This window comes from Lissotriton vulgaris, chromosome 1_1 (assembly GCF_964263255.1).
Source record: "Lissotriton vulgaris chromosome 1_1, aLisVul1.2, whole genome shotgun sequence".
Classification (NCBI taxonomy): Eukaryota; Metazoa; Chordata; class Amphibia; order Caudata; family Salamandridae; genus Lissotriton; species Lissotriton vulgaris.
In genome coordinates, this window is record NC_141685.1 from 1,380,861,761 (window position 1) to 1,380,878,409 (window position 16,649).

The 16,649-nt window shown below is 43.3% G+C and overlaps 1 protein-coding gene across 1 annotated transcript in view; it reads right to left on the reverse strand.

The window, feature by feature from the left end:
• Positions 1-4,687: 4,687 nt before the first annotated feature.
• LOC147750542 (hyaluronidase-4-like) overlaps positions 4,688-16,649 on the reverse strand; it is a 28,165-nt gene continuing 16,203 nt past the window's right edge. Inside the window, exons 2-3 of the mRNA XM_086936555.1 lie at positions 6,815-6,904; positions 4,688-5,332 (exon numbers count right to left, since the gene is read on the reverse strand). Of these exons, the coding sequence (XP_086792681.1) occupies positions 4,931-5,332; positions 6,815-6,904 (492 nt within the window). The 3' untranslated portion in view covers positions 4,688-4,930. The remainder of the gene's footprint in view (positions 5,333-6,814; positions 6,905-16,649) is intronic.

Sequence of the window (16,649 nt, forward strand, 5' to 3'; positions counted from 1 at the left end):
ATAGGCAGTGACTTTTCTCATTTCAGATGTTTTGGGGCCTATTCACAAAGTCATTGGAGTTATACTTAATTATATAGTGTACATAAAAGAGTAATACAAATACTGCTTACATTCTTCCAAAATTAATTGACCTCTCAAGCTTTATTCCCTCTACATACAAATATTACATTTCAAGTTCTGATTGTTGTATGTTGCCTGTAGACTGTTCAAAAAGAATTATCTAAAACAAACTGTAACACACCATGGGGCTATAAAACGTCTTGTCAGAAACTGGGTCTGACACATCCAAAAATGTTTTGGACCCTGGATGCAAATGAATATATTCCTTGTTGAGGTGTAAACCTGCTTTAAATAAGAGCTCATAAATAGCACGGGTCCAATCTCTGGTCCTCTCTTGCTTCTAAGTTAGACAAAATATCAGTGGACCCATTTATGACCAAATGTAAGATAAAATGTAAATATTTGAAAATCAAAACCTGGTGTTTGGCATATTTCGAGTTTCTAACCAGTTTCAATCATTGCCTAGGGTCCTAATAACTGCTAACCCAAGCTATGAATGAACCCCCTGTTAAGTGATGAGTGGCAAGTTTCCAATTCTCATGTTACTCATTGAGCTACTCGCTTGAAAAGGACATGAACATTTTAGCTTTAGGAGTTTGTAAATTGGAAGCCATTCTTCTTTGGTCAGCACCTTCCAGCTTTAGTTCGGTACCCATGTCCCTCAAAAAAAAGGGTGACGGAAAATAAATATAATACGGCGGTGACATAAATGTCAGCAGTGTGTTACTGACTAGGTATTTGTGAGACATGTTTTTCTGTGTGTTTCGTATCTTCCAAGCCTGTGTGATAAAAACATAATTTAAATATCGATTGTTTGCTATTCCCACCCTAATCTTCTCCATTTTAGCTCCCTGGAAATAGATGTGCACTACACCAAATATCTAATAAAAACACATTCAAAGCCACTTTTTACCCCATGGTCACTCTGTCCTACAAAACCCTCATCATAACTGAAGGCATCTTTAATAGGCACTTTAACTGTTACGATTCCTGATCCCCAGCTGTGGCTATGGAAAGTTACCATTGCCAATCTGAAAGCATGAAATGTTACTATTGCCCACTGAACGTAGAAGATTGTAGGCCATGAACATTTCTTAATAGAATGGTTTGAGAACCATCAAACAAGCAACCCTCTGAATGTAAGTGTGAAGTAAAAAAACCTGTATACCAGAAACTAGTCCACCATTCATTTGATAGTTAACCTTGGCTATTTACCATACCGAGTGCAACAGTGTCGATGGCAGTGGTTTTCTATTCGTCTTGAATGTCACCTTCAAGAAGAGAGGATCAACCAAATCATGTATTCCACACCAAGAGCAAACAGGGTACTTATTAATGAACAACATTTGTCTGGTTAACGTACAAAGGATTCCTAAATTGAATATTTTGCAATGTGTTTCCACACAGTTAACTTCTTCATGTCTGAACAGGGGTGCAGTGCTCCCTTTAATGTAAGGTCATTCAGACACCGTCCCTTGCACTCCACCTTCTCAACAAATGAATCTTCAAGTCTTTGGAGATGTAATTTCCTTAGTATATTATATGGGTGGTTGGCAAGGACCAAAAGCCAACCCGGTAAGTGCTCATGAGCTCTTGAGAGTTTAATTCTTTTGTAATCGTTTAATGTAGCAATCATGGTCATTTAAATGTTTTGCTTTATTAAGATATCATTTTTCCACTCATGTCTGGGAATCAAATTTGCCTTTACATCATACAATACAAAAGACACAAAATTGATGGATGGAATTCAGAACAAATCAAAACATTCACCCCAGTCAAGAGAGCTGGGTTAAATCCATCATTCTTTTACTCACCGTGCCACCCCAGTTTAGACCTGGCCATATGCAAATCAGTCTTGAACTTTTGCCTCATGGGAACAGTCTAGCCCGAACTGCCAAGCCAGGTCCTCCCTCGAATGGAAACAAGCATCCTAGGACCGGTTTTGGGGTTTCACCCCTCATCAGCCAGGATAGATTAAATCCAGTGACACAGTGAGCCTGGGACCCACGTCTGCGCATACCCGGAGCACTTAGGGCGAGAAAGCAAAATACACACAATTGATAGATGGAATGCAGAAGAAATCAAAATATTCACCCCAGTCAAGAGATCTGGGTTAAATTCATCATTCTTCTGCTCACCATGCCACCCCAGTTTAGACTTGGTCATATGCAAATCAGTCTTGACCATGTGCCTCATGGGAACAGTCCAGCCCGAACTGCTAAGTTCAGGCTCACTGTGCCACTGGATTCAAGCTATCCTGGCTGATATGGGGTGAAACCCTGAAACCGGTACTATGATGCTTGTTTCCGAGAATGATGGATTTAACCCAGATCTCTTGACTGGGGATGAATGTTTTGATTTGTTCTGCATTCCGTCCATCAATTGTGTGTCTTATGCTTTCTCGTTTCATAGAATGATGAATTTAACCCAGATCTCTGACCTGGGGGCGAATGTATGGCATTGTTTTGCATTCTGTACATCAATTGTTCTTTTTGCATTTACATCATACAATAGCACAACATAAGAACTCAACTGAGGTTTGATGGAGATAGCACTTACAGTTTTATTTTTTGCTATTTGTAACTGGGTTTAAACAGTATAATGGGAAATTAGAGTTTGCAGAACGTAGGACATTCAGCTAAAAGTGGCGAGGCATTTCACCCTAATATTGACTGCAAAATGTTGTGGTACTAGACTATCGTGTCAAAATATTGAGGAAAAAAATGTTGAGATGGTGTGTTTATAAAGGTAAGTAGATATTTACTTTACTTAACTTTACATATATGTACCTTATCTATCTATCTATCTATCTATCTATCTATCTATCTATCTATCTATCTATCTATCTATCTATCTATCTATCTATCTATCTATCTATCTATCTATCTATCTATCTATCTATCTATCTATCTATCTATATCTATCTATCTATCTATCTATCTATCTATCTATCTATCTATCTATCTATCCAGCTTTCTATCTATCTAGCTTTCTAGCTATCTACATATATGTGGAGGTTTAACCCCTTCGATGCTGATGACCAGCTCAGCTTGTCATCAGCCACGGGGGGCGTGTACGGATGACGAGCTGAGCTCGTCATCTAACGCAGCTTTTAGAAAAAAGCTGCGTAGCGCAAAAATAACCGCTGCAGCGATGCGGTTAATGATAGATCTGTACTTAGCTATATGCACTCAGCTACTCAATATTTTTGCCCTCAATATTTTTGCCCTCAATATTCTTTACTCAATATTCTAGTATCACAAACTTTTTGCTTTCATTATTTCGACACACAACTAGAGGGGATATAACCTGTTTCCTATATAAAGTGCATTGATATATCTATGCTCTAAATAGGGTGGACAGAACATCAACTGCTTTTTGGAAAATGTTCATCTTCCATCTAACTCTAAATCAGGCCCTCGGCATTTGTGGTATCAATGACAAAAATATCTCAAAGACAGGTAAAAGAAATCAAAAGTCTAAAAGAGGAAGGTACAGCAGCATTGTTTTCTTATGGGTTTAATAAAGAACATGGAAATAATAAATACAAGTGAGAGATGTTTATGCATAAAAATGGGATACCGAAGAACGACATGTGTGTGTTCAACAGACATCTCTGAAAACCAGGAATACCAAAAGCTCTCTGTGGAAAGACAGTGGAGCAGTTGCAGATGAGGATGTCTGACTGGTAGAGTGGCTGCTTTTCTTCTCCAGAGGACAACTCACTACCTGGTGCCATTCAGCCCATTCAAGTGTTGTCGACTAGTTCCCGTCTCCCATCACTATCATGCAAGGTAAGACTCATCGGCTAGGAGAGAGAGACACCCCCCCCTCCCCCCATGCCCACTGGCAGGCATACACTGTTCAATATTCTATGGACCTGAGGGCCAGGTAAATGCAGACTTCACAGAGATTGGACTGAAGTAAGTGTGTGAGTAAGAATCACAGTCAGCCGGCGTGTGAGCACCTAAGTGAGTGAGCGAATTATATCATTCACATGTGAGGTACTTAGTAGGCCAACCGGGAACGTGTGTTTATATCCGACATCATGCTCTTTAGTAGTGACAACCATTAGCTCTTTGTCTAGAAAGCTGGGATTAACTCAGCCGCTCACCACTAATTGCTGTTTGTCTTCATTCTTGGCTTAGAGGTAAAGTCATTAAACAGATGTTGGCAGTGGGTATATTTCCCTCAGGTGCGTGAGATTAAGGGCACAGGTGCTAATAGTTGTATATTCTTTGAGAGTCAACAATCTCCATAAATGTGACTCATAAACTATTTTCTTATTACAGCCGCGTTCTGACATCAGAACGGACTTGTAGCAAGAAAAGCACATGCCTAGTTGCTTTTAGTAACTTTTTATAAGCGAGTAGTTACTTTTGTGTTGTTGCACCTGCTCCCATCTTCTCAACCTCACGTGTGGGAAGAAAACACCCATGTCTAAAAGGAAGGGCCACAGAGAAAAGAGGCCACATATTGTGGGACTGCAGCAGAGGAGAAGAGAGCAGGGACTCATACATTACATGGCATGCCATAACCCCTCACTGGGTATAAGAATATAGAAAGTCGTTTTGTAGTTCCATGTTCTTATGAAGGCACTCTGTCTAACTCCTTTGTGACATAGAACATTCCCATAATATACAGTTTACGGTGCATTTTCCCATATATTGCACAAATAATGTTGGTCGATAGCAGCTGTTAATTACCCTTCACATCGCCTTCAGCCTATTGTTGCAGAGGGGTCATTTAACAGTATATTATGGTAGAGTACATGTCCTTGACTGAATATCAAAATGAAAAGTTGGCTTGTCATAAACATTTCATCTCTTTGCACCTTTGGATCACTCTCTTTTCTCACAGCTCTTTTGGTTCAGATTAGTGAGACAAGAATTAGAATGCATGCTGTTGTCCATACTGATCTGGACACCAAGGAGACAGCAGCGTTGCGAGGCGGTTCACTTGGAGGTCTGAAGCTTGAGCAGTCGCTCCCTTCGTACCCCTGGTAGCAGTGGCAATGAAATTGTTTCTCCATCAGTTTCAAATCTTCATCAGATGCTTCTCCAGTGACTGACATCTCTAGATTTTCAGAAAGGTGTATTTTGTAGTTTTCGGGGTTGAGGTGGAGGTAGTCGCGGGAATACCAGGTTTTGCGCAAGCACCGCCCATTGTTCTGGCAAAGATGTTGGCTGCACACTTCTGCAGATTTGGTCACATTGGTGAGATAGAAACCCAAATCTGAAGTAACAAAGTGCTTCACCTTTGTGCAGCTGTCCTGTAAGTATTAGAGAGATGTGAAATATTTGAAATCAGCTTTGTTTTGTGTACAGTGCATTTCAAAATGAGGTTCTAGTATTCACTGATCTGTATCTGTCTCATAACAGTACCCAATGAGACTCAAAAGAGTGGAGTATGCTCCTGCGTTCACATAACAAATAAACATGTAGCACAGTCACGAACAGCTGTCCTCTTTCTGAATCATTTCTAGTTCAGAATAATTTAATTGATTTTTTTAGAAGGTGACAGACAAAATCAATACATCTGAATCATTTCTAATATCAACATGTCACCGGCCCTAGTTGCAGATATGTTTAGTCATCATTGCCATCTTAAAGAAACTGATAGTTTAATCTCTTGGTTTTGCATCATCACACCCTGCTCAGGGTTCTGTTGGTCATTATCATTCGAGTAATCTAATGTGGAAAGTTTGTGGCTAGCATGGAATACCCACCTGAAGCCACCCGAGAAATATCAACCCAAGTAGCAATTTTCCCTAAAAACCTAATGTGAAGCATACCCCAAAAACTGAAACAGAAAATGTAAATGTGTCCCTCCAGGAGAAGGCGTTATGTTAATTGAACTCAAAATACGAACCTGCAATTTTGAGTGTGAAAGGTTTCATACTGAGACCCAATTGAGCTGTGATATCTGCAGGTCCTTTCATAAATCAACACAAGTTAGCATTATCTGCCCAATCTATATTTATGTGGGTAAATCCCCCATCATTACTGTGATTTGGATGTCATGGTGTCTTGTCTCGGGCTGTAGAAAAGCTCACAAACTGAAAAAGAAAATGTAGACCTCTATGTTACAAATATTAGACTAAGGGACTCATATGGAGTTGGGTGGTAGTTGTTTTCTGGAGGAGCATCCACCAATGGAACTCTCCAACCTGGAGAGAGCATGGTGAAGGAAAGTCTGCTTGTGGTTTCGCACTTTTTCCACTAATAAGAGTATTTTCTGTTAACACCAACATTTGCAAATCAAGATGTTGGTAGATTACAGCAATGGCTATAAAGCTATTATGAGTTCCACAAACCCAAATAAGAAGTTGTTTGTTCGAAACAAGATTGGCACTTGGGATAAAGGAGCCTTGGAATAAATTCAAATCTGTACATATTAGAATTTGCAAAAATGTATTGGCCATGTGGATGATACATTGCGGCAAAAAAAGTGTATGTCCTGAAAAATATGTTGATAAATAATACATCAAAATTGTTTTCTGTCTCCTTCATGCTTTACATAAGCAACTACATTTTCGTTGTCGTGCTAAGTGACAAATGCACTGAATGTTCCTGGCTTCCAGGAGATAGCAATAATAGTATGCTTATGTATTTATATTTATTTGTTAACTGTAGAATAGAGTTCCGTTCTCGTATTGCATGTTAATGGTATCCTTGTGTGGGAAAAAAACACAAGCACCTTTTTTCAGTTAAAAATACTGATAGCAGCTGATAATACCTGTTAAATTACTCACCTTTGATAACGCCAGGTTCATGTCACCCCAAATAACAATGCCTGCCACTCCCAAAGCTGCACTTTCTCCAATAGTGCTGACGAGGTCTTGCTGCATAGGAAACAACACCATTCTTTATCAGCCTTCAAAATGAATATTGATTTTCCACATTATTAGCAGTTTCTATTGCTTCAATGCAGACTAGTGAAAGATAGTGGTCAGGAGTATTGAAGGACGCATATCCCCCTGCCCCCTCCCACCCCCCCTTCGTGCCACATCAAGAGAAAGTAATCTACGTGAATAAGAAAAAACAAGGACAAAGACACCAGAAATGCCCATTCTTTAATCCCAGAAGCAACCATTTTGAGATGCAGACATTAGAATTGTGTCCATTTTTTTCATCAATCAATGTTTCTGATCAACGCATATTCACCATTTACAGATATTCAACATGCTTTCAAAGTTCAATTTGATAAAATATGTATTTGAGGTAAATTTGATTTGTGATCCATATTACTCAATAATAAACTTTACATTCCTGAATGCATAAACACTCAAGATTTCTGCTGTGGCAAATTTACAGAGGAAACTTATAAAAATGTAATAAGCTATACTTCTGAGTGTAGACACACTGATTCATAGAATACTGTTTTCAGGTAGATGAACTTATCAATGCATCTTAAATAGCATACCATTTATGTTTGTTTCTAATTTTTACATTCTTTCCTCAATTAGATTATTTGCTGTCCAATTAAGGCATAATTGATCACATTCTCATCTCTCTTAAATCACTTACATACAACTAACATTTAGAGAAATGTGGTCTGTTCCGTAGGGACACAACTTTTATTAGAGCCCTCTTAATCATAACCACCTTTACATACATCTTTTAAAATGATTTCCTGAATTTATATACTTAAATAGCCTATTTCGTCAAGAAAGGAAGTGACAAATGGGCCGAGGCAGGTTATGGGATTTAGATATTGTGTTTGTTTCAGTTATGGAATATCATTGCAGTGAGATAGACAATGTAGGGTAGTGGAGAAATGTGTCTTGCTTTACCCGGTTAGTGTTTAAAGATTTATTCATTTCTGCAATAAGAGTCCATAGACACATCTTGTTTGTCCTAAAACATAAATATTTCAATATGTTCCTCTCATTTCAAATGATGTGAATGCATCTGTGAAACATTTTACAGCAAAGACAAAAATATACTGATTTAATTGATTCAATGGGCATTTTTGTGATGTTTAGTAAAATCCAAAATATTATCTAACACCAAAATAATTTGGAGATATGTTTCAGAGTTATCCCTATAATGTCCCATGTTCAATGCCAATCTTCTCGTGAAATAATGTGGCTTCTCTAAGATCATTCAACTACACATTTTACATTTAAAGTTTATGGTATGACAAAGCTCTTATTATATACCGCTAGTTCTTGCAGTTTAACCTGATGGATAGTAATATAATATTGTCTCTGCACAATTTCTATTCTTACTAAAATTAAACATACAACTTTAACACATTGTATTGTTTAGCACATTCCAGGAATGATTTATAAGTAAATAGTTAAACCCTTTAGATATGAAGACAATGCCTTTTCAACAAGCAGCCAAGAAGAAAGAGTAGAACATGTGGACCACAACTGAAAAAACTTAGAACCTCAGTTGCTCAATGGGCACTAGAAGAAGAAATCACCACTGAGGTGGAGGGAGAAGAGACCACGAGGGATAGGGTGCCCACAGGTGAAGACATTATTTAGTAAGAGCAATCTGATGATAGTTATTTTCCAGAACAGCATACGCGACCACTCGCAATGAGAAATCTGACTGACCGCTTTGAGAGCTCTCGCCGGGAGGTTGATTTTCCGCACTTGCCAACTTGACGTGGATGATCGCGAACGAGGAAAAATCTTGCCGGGATGTGGATTTTCCTTGCTAACGCTCGCCAACTTGATGTTGACGAATGCGAACAAAGAAAAAACTCTGCAAGCTCCGCGTAACGTGGAGTGTGGAAAACTTTGTAAACTCCTGTAGTGGAATTCACCACCCAGGCCTAGATAAATTTAACAACAGCATCAATACCATTGTCCTAAGTCCTTGAATGATATGTTTTCTGCCAAGCCTAGCATTAGTTGTTAATTAATAACTGAACACCATGCTAACCTATGTGGTTGGGGATTGAACTGGGTAATTTCTCCAATACCAGGGCTTATAAAGGACACTGCCTATATCTACAGGACCCTCCACCCCTGGGGAGACGTTAGGGGTTCTGATTATGTAAACATTTTGGGAAGAACTTTACAAACAATGAGGGAAGTGAAATGTGTAATTTTCCTACTCCAGCAAATATAAAACCTATTTTATAAAGGTCATCCTTATAAATACCTGAACCCCACTCCTGGGACCCATAGGGGAGACACTGGGGCTACCCAGTATGCCAAAATATGGAAGTTCATTATTTTTGAAGTGCCCGAAAGACCAACGTCGAGTTTGAGCACAGTTTATGGGCTTCTTTATCCATGTTTCTTCAAGGTCACCTACAAGGACAGGATGACTACCTTGGAAGACAATAAGGACCTTAAACAATTAATCAGTAAACACAAAGGAGAAGATATGGAACTCAGTAAAACTTGATTTGTGCAACTCTTATTCTTGTATTTCTTTTGTTTTTGTTAGTGTTTTGTACAGGTTCTACTTTCCTTTGGTCTGTTGGATCATGCTGTTACAGTTGTTGTTGTCTTCCCACTTCCAGTCGTCATTTTTCTTGTACGCTGTATCAAGTTTTTTTATCACATGGCAGGCATGTCTGGTGTTTCTTGATTATTTGGATATGTTATATACAATTGGGAAACAATTTGGGCTAAGATACATGCTACTTCCCGCTCTGCCTCCACTACCTAAACTCTATTTTATTTCTATAATAGACTATATTACACTCCCACTCACTTACATCAGTTTGACCTAATCAACGACACCAAATGTTAGTCTTGTGCCCAAGAAAACGGTGAATTTTTTCATATGTTTTTTTGATTGTTTATGTTTATGTTTATGTTTCTTGCATTTTTTATAGCGCGCAAATACCCGGAGGTGTCTCGGTGCTCAGTCTACAGAATGATATTGTGGCAAATAAAAAAAAAATTTACCATGAGAAAAGCCAGGTTTTTAATTTCTTCCTAAAACTAAGGAGTGCAGGAGCCGTTTTGATGTGAAGGGGGAGAGTGTTCCAGAGTTTAGCAGTGGAAATCGTGAAACATCTGTCCCCCCAATTGGCTCTTTTAGTTCGCGGAACTTTAAGCAGATGGGCAGAGGAGGAACGAAGCGTTCTTGCATTTTCAAGTGGGCAGAGGGCGTCTTTGAGAAACTGTGGGCCTAGGTTGTTGATAGCTTTATAGGCGATGCACAGGTAGCACAGGTAGCCAGTGCAGTTGTTGAATGTAGGGGGAGATTGAGGCAAACTTAGGGATGCCCAGTAAGATTCTGGCTGAGGCGTTCTGAACTAACTGCAGCCTGTTAAGGACTTTTTCCTGGGCGTTCAGAAAAAGGGCATTGCAGTAGTCTGTTTTTGAGAAAACCAACATGCTAATTAAGGTTTTGCCAGCTGAAGTGGGAAGGAAGGGTAACAGCTTTTTGATCCTTTTCGGGATGAAAAAGGATGAGGAGACCACAGAATTGACATGGTGATGGAAGGTCATTTTGTTGTCAAACGTGACTCCAAGATTGCGGACCTTAGTGACAGGTACTGGTGGAGCTCCCATCTTCGTTGGCCACCATAAGGGGGACCAGGTAGGTTCCAGTTTCCCGAATGTCATCACCTCTGTTTTGTCAGAGTTAAGTTTGAGACAATTTGATGACATCCAGGAACTGATTGCCAGCATTCCTTCTTGAAAGTTGGCAGCAACTTCTGCGCCATCGTTGTGCACCGATAGCACCAGTTGTGTGTCGTCGGCGTAGGTCGTAAGGGCAATGAGTTTGAGTTTGAGTTTTAAAATACTTGTAAAGCGCTCATACACCTGCGGTTTCTTGGCGCTACAGCTAACAAGATCCAGGGCTAAAAGACGGGGGAGACTGCTGGGGATTTAGTCAAAGGACTTTGTGAACAAGTGGGCCTTGAGGTGTTTGCGAAATTGCGGGTACAGGGTGATGGATCGCAGATCCAGGGGAAGGGAGTTCCAGAGGATCGGGGCAAGGGTAGCAAATTTCGAACCTCCCCACTTCTTTGTCCGGTAGCGTGGGATAGTGAGGAGGGACTGGGAGGACGAGCGGAGTTCCCTAGTGGGTACATAGGGGGTGATCTCTGAAGAGATGAATGCTGGAGCCAGGTCCAGTCGGGCCAAGAAGGTGATGGAGGCGAGCTGGAATTGGATCCGGGCTCGCACAGGGAGCCAGTGTAGGGATTTCAAGAGGGGGGAGGAACAGTGGAATTTAGGAAGATTGAAGACCAGGCGGGCCGCCTGGTTTTGTATCTGCTGCAAACGCCGTAAGCTATATGCAGGGATGCCTGCATATAGGGCATTGCCGTAGTCCAGGCGGGACACCACCATGGCTAAGGTGATTTGTTTGAGAGCTGATAAGGTGAAGAAACGGGACACCCTGCGTATAGTGCGCAGTGAAAGGAAAGAGGAAGATACCACAGAGCTAACCTGGGAGTGAAGGGTGAGTTGAGAGTTGAGTTTTATGCCGAGGGTTTTGACAGAGGTAGAGGGTTCAGGAGAGGGGCCAAGAGAAGGGGGCCAGAAGAGAGAGGACCAGGGGCTGGATGAACCACCCGTCAACACCAGCTCAGTCTTGTCGGGGTTGAGTTTAAGGTGATTGTGGTTCATCCAGTCCCGGATGTGGAGCATGACAGATTGAAAATTAAGGACAGAAGAGGGGGAAGAGGAGAGGTTAAAGACCAACTGGAGGTCATCCGCATAATTAAATACGGCGACCTCCATTTGTTGAAGAGAAAAGATAAGAGGGGCGACATAGAGATTGAACAAGAGGGGAGAAAGGGAGGAGCCTTGGGGAACCCCGCACTGAACTTTCCGGACGTCCGCTGTAAAGTCACCCAGGCGGACGGCCTGGGTGCGGTCGCTCAGGAAGGAGGATAGCCAGACCAAGGCAGTCCCCCCGATCCCGGCCGCCCTGCCACGGGAAAGCAAGATGGTATGATCCACTGTGTCAAAGGCGGCTGAGAGATCAAGGAGCCCTAGGGCCTGGCGCTGGTTAGTATCCATACCCTCCCTGAGGTTGTCCAAGACCGAGATAACAACGGACTCCGTGGAGTGTGCGGGGCGGAAGCCGGCCTGGCGGGGAGCGAGAGCTCCATGAGTCTCTACAAAGGAGCTCAGAGCGCCGGTGACATGGCGCTCGAGCACCTTTGCCAGAAAAGGTAAGAGGGAGATGGGGCGGAAATTGGCAGGGACAGAGGGGTCTGCCCCAGGGTTTTTTTAGAATCGGCACAATAACCGCAGACTTCAAGGGGGATGGAACCACACCTTGAGCCAGAGAACTGTTGAGGAGGTGAAGGGGGGGTCCAGGCAGGTAACAAAAATATGACGAAGAATGTGAGCAGGACAGGGGTCGAGTGGAGAGCCAGATTTAACCAAAGGTACCAAGGAAGACAGGGCTTCCTTAGATATGGGGGGAGGGCAGTGAGTTGTCCCTTGGGAGGGGGGCATTGGGGGTCAACAAAGGAGGGAGAAGGGGGCGGGATGTTAGCTTTAATAGTAGCAATTTTATGGATGAAGTAGTTGTTGAGGGAGTGGCAGAGTTCCTCGGACGGGGCTTCAGAGTTGTTCTGTCCGAGAACGCCAGGTTATGGACAATCGTGAAAATCTCCTTAGGCTGGTTTTCTGCAGCAAGGATTTTGGAGGAGAAGTAGGCGGTTTTGGCCTCCAAGATGTCTTTTTTGAACTGGGTAAGGATGTTGGTATACTCCAGTCTTAGAGTGGGGCAGTAATTTCTCCTCCAAGCCCGCTCCGCGCGGCGTACAGTAAGTTTGGTGGCCTTAAGCTCTGCGTTGAACCACTGGTTGGCATCCTTGTCACGCTTGGAGGTAATACGTTTGAGCGGGGCAACAGAGTCACTGCCAGCGGAGAGCCACTGATCTATGGCCTCAACCTGGGAGAGGGTAGAGAGGCCCTGCAGGGAAGGGAGGGAGGTGATAAGAAGGGAAGAGAGGTCTTCTGGATTGACACGGCCCCATGCTCGAACCCAGATGTTTTTGGGGCGAAAGGGCTTGGCTGGGGGGTGAATGGGTAGGGAAAATGAGATAAGGTGGTGGTCGGACCAGGTGCAAGGCGAAATAGAGAGGGATTCCACGGGACAGTTTAGGGACCAGATCTGGTCAAGCGTGTGACCCTTGATGTGGGTGGGGGAGTGGACATGGGGGGTGAAGTTGAGGGATTGGAGGGTTTCAGAAAATTCCTTTGAGGACGAACATTCAGCTGGGTCGGAGGGCCAAAAGTTGAAGTCGCCTAGGAGTAGGATAGAAGAATTATTAACTGTAATGGTAGCCAGGACTTCCAAGAAGTCAGAGAGGAACTGTAAAGGGGATTGAGGAGGACGGTAAGTGAGAAAACAGGTCAGAGGAGGAGTAATGGAGGTAGTGCGAATAACCAAGTATTCGGTGGTCGCGATATCAGGCAGGGACAGAATTTGAAAAGGGAGATCGGTGCGTGCGATGACCGCCACGCCGCCCCCAGCTCTGCCGGAAGGGCGATCAGCCCGAAGGGCATAGTAAGAGGCCGGTAAGGTGGCTAGTAGGGCGGGGAGGGAGTCGTCGCCGAACCAGGTCTCCGTTAGGAAAAGAAGATCAGGGGCTTGAAGATCCAGCAGGATCGAGAGTTCGTGCGCATGGGCGACTGCTGACCGGGTGTTGAGATAAAAAACCGTGAGGGATTTAGGGGTTGTGGGAAGGGTGATGCTACTGGGCGAGAGAGAGAGGTCAACTGTAGGAAGGGGAATGTGAGAGGGAGCGGCAGGAGAGAGACCAAGAGAGAAGATGCGGGAACAAGTGGAGGCTGCGATGGGCCAGGGTCCCTGGAGGTTGTGGAGTTGGTCCGGGGTATAGGTGATGAGCGGGGCAGAGTGACGCGCCCCTAGCCCCGGACAGTCGCGGACGGGCGCAGACGGGCTTGCCTTAGGCGATACCATAGGTTTTTATCACCCTCGCCAAGTCTGCTACATAAATATTAAACAGTGTTGGACTTAGCGAGGATCCCTGCGGCACTCCGCAAGGAAGGGTGAAGGTGAGGGAGGAAAAATGGCCCATTCTTACTGTCTGTGGACGGTCCGTTAAGAAGGAGGCGAGAAGCTCTTTGGCCTTGTCGTGAATGCCTAATGCTGAGACACGGTCGATCAAGGTGACATGATCGACCGTGTCAAAGGCTGCGGAGAGATCCAGCAGTATTAGTACTGACGCTCCACCTTTATCCAGTGTTATCCTTATTTCATCTGCCGCTTTTAGTAAGGCAGTTTCGGTTCCATGACCCTGTCTAAACCCAAATTGGGTTTCATCCAGTAAGTTGTTAATTTCTATAAATTTGGAGAGTTGTATATTCATGGTTTTCTCAAATATCTGTGCAGGGAAAGAGAGACATGCAAAGGGACGATAGCTGGCTGGGAGGAGGGGATCAAGTGTGTTTTTTTTTAGTAGTGGCTTAATGATAGCCTCCTTCCACACTGGGGGTAGACGCCCGTGCTGAACATAGCATTACAGATGTTAGTCAGTGCGGGGGAGATGGCTTCTGGGATGGGATTGAGAGTAGGCATGAGCGGGAAATCCGTTACGCCCGCGGATTTTGCAGATTTTTGGTAAATCCGCAATCCGCGAATTTTGCGGATTTCCCGCAAAATCCGCAAAAAAAAATCCACGGACGTAACGGGTTCAAAAGTTGAACCCCCACTCATGTAACTATTTTACAATGGCGCCAGCAAGCTGCCAGCGCCGTTGTAAAATAGTTACAAAGTTAGCTTGCACAGGAACCACTAGATAAAACGAAGCAGGTGCTGCTTTATTTTATCTAAGTGCTTCCTGTGCAAGTTAACTTTGTAACTATTTTACAACGGCGCTGGCAGCTTGCTGGCGCCATTGTAAAATAGTTACATGAGTAGGCTGGGCACAGGTCTGCTTTCTTCCCAAATCTACCGTGGAAAATCAGCTGTGATGCTGGATAGAGGCCTTTGCATCCTTGACTTTCACGAGCGCAATACCTGTGCTGTTCCTGTGACCAGGAGCTTCTTTCTCTTCATCTGCTGAACTGATCTTTCTCTGACCTTTTATACACACAAGAGGCACATGAACTCGCACAGAAACCCCCCCCCCACCACAAAATCCGCAAATCCGCGGATTCGCAAAATCCGCAGATTTTGTGAATCCGCAAATTCGCAAATCCGCGGATTGCGAATCCGCAAAATCCGCCCATGCCTAATTGAGAGTGGCAGGGGGACACCGATCTAGGGGTGATCCTGATTTTGTACTGGAAATTAAACGTCTGATTTGTTCCACAGTGGTTGCTTCAAAATTCGGAAAAATAGGAGTATCAATAGGGTGACGTTGATTGATGGTGGTGGTGGGAACAGAGTGGGTGAATGCTGAGAAAATAGAAGTAACCTTATCTTTAAAGAACTCAGCAACAGAGTTGCAGAGGGTTTGTGAAACAGCAGGACGCGGAGTGGGGGGATTAGCCAGTTGAGTGACTACCTGGAACAATTGTCTTGCAGAGTTTTTTGCCTGATTGATTTGGGAAGTGTAGTAATCGCTCTTTGCGGAGACAATATGATACTTGTAATTGGAGAGGGTGCTTTTATAAAGGACTTTGTCCGTGGGGTTGTAGTGGTGGCGCCAGAATCTTTCCAAATTTCTGCAATATTGTCTCTGAAGGCGAAGGGATTCTGTGAACCAAGGGGCCGAAGGGAGCTGTCTGCTAAGATGGGAGGTTTTTACTGGTGCTAACGTGTGACATGCCGTGTTTAAGCTGTTGAGATAGTTAGTTGAGGCTAACAATGGGTCCTGTTCGGTGATGTTGAGGCTGTCAGACAACATAGAAGCAAGGTGAGAAGTGTTGATATTTTTCCAGTCTCTGAAGGAGATAGGAGAAGATGAAGCAATCGAAAGAGGAGTGGGTTTAATTTTGATGGAAAAGTAGACCGCTGAGTGATCCGTCCAAATGAGAGGGATCACGTCTGCAACCAAAATGTATGGATTAGTGGTGAATATACCATCCAGGGTATGTCCCACTTTGTGGGTAGATTGGTTGACAATTTGCTGGAAGTCAGCTGCTACTAGATCGTTAATTAGCGTCGTGGTATCAGGGTCACAGCTGGACTCAAGGTGGAAATTAAAATCTCCCAGAATGGTGTAGTGAGGAGCTCCAGCTGTGACCTCGATTAGGTTATTAAGATTGTTGAGGAATTTAGCTCTGGACCCCGGTGGGCGATAGAGTAAAATGCCTACAAATGATTGGTTGTCAGAGAGACAGATGGAAAATGACAAAGCCTCACAGTCATTGTGTTTAAGATCAGTGAATTTAACTTTGAGATGATCCCGGTAAATAATGGCTAGCCCTCCCCCCTTTTTTCTCGGTCTATCTAGTCTGTGAACACAGTAATTTTCAGGGGTTGCTGTTCTAAAATCCGGGCCTGCAGAGTCGTCACTCCAAGTCTCGGTGATGAACAGGAGGTCTAGGTTGTGTGACTCGATAAAATCTGAGATTTCCATTTTATGTTTCGGCACAGAGCGTGCATTGATAAGTGCAGCTAAGACTTGGAGGGGGGATTTGACTAGGGAGGTGGGAGTAGTGCAGGTAGGGCACTTATGAAGACCTATCATAGGGTTAGTATACCGTAAACACGGTATGGTGTGTGGCA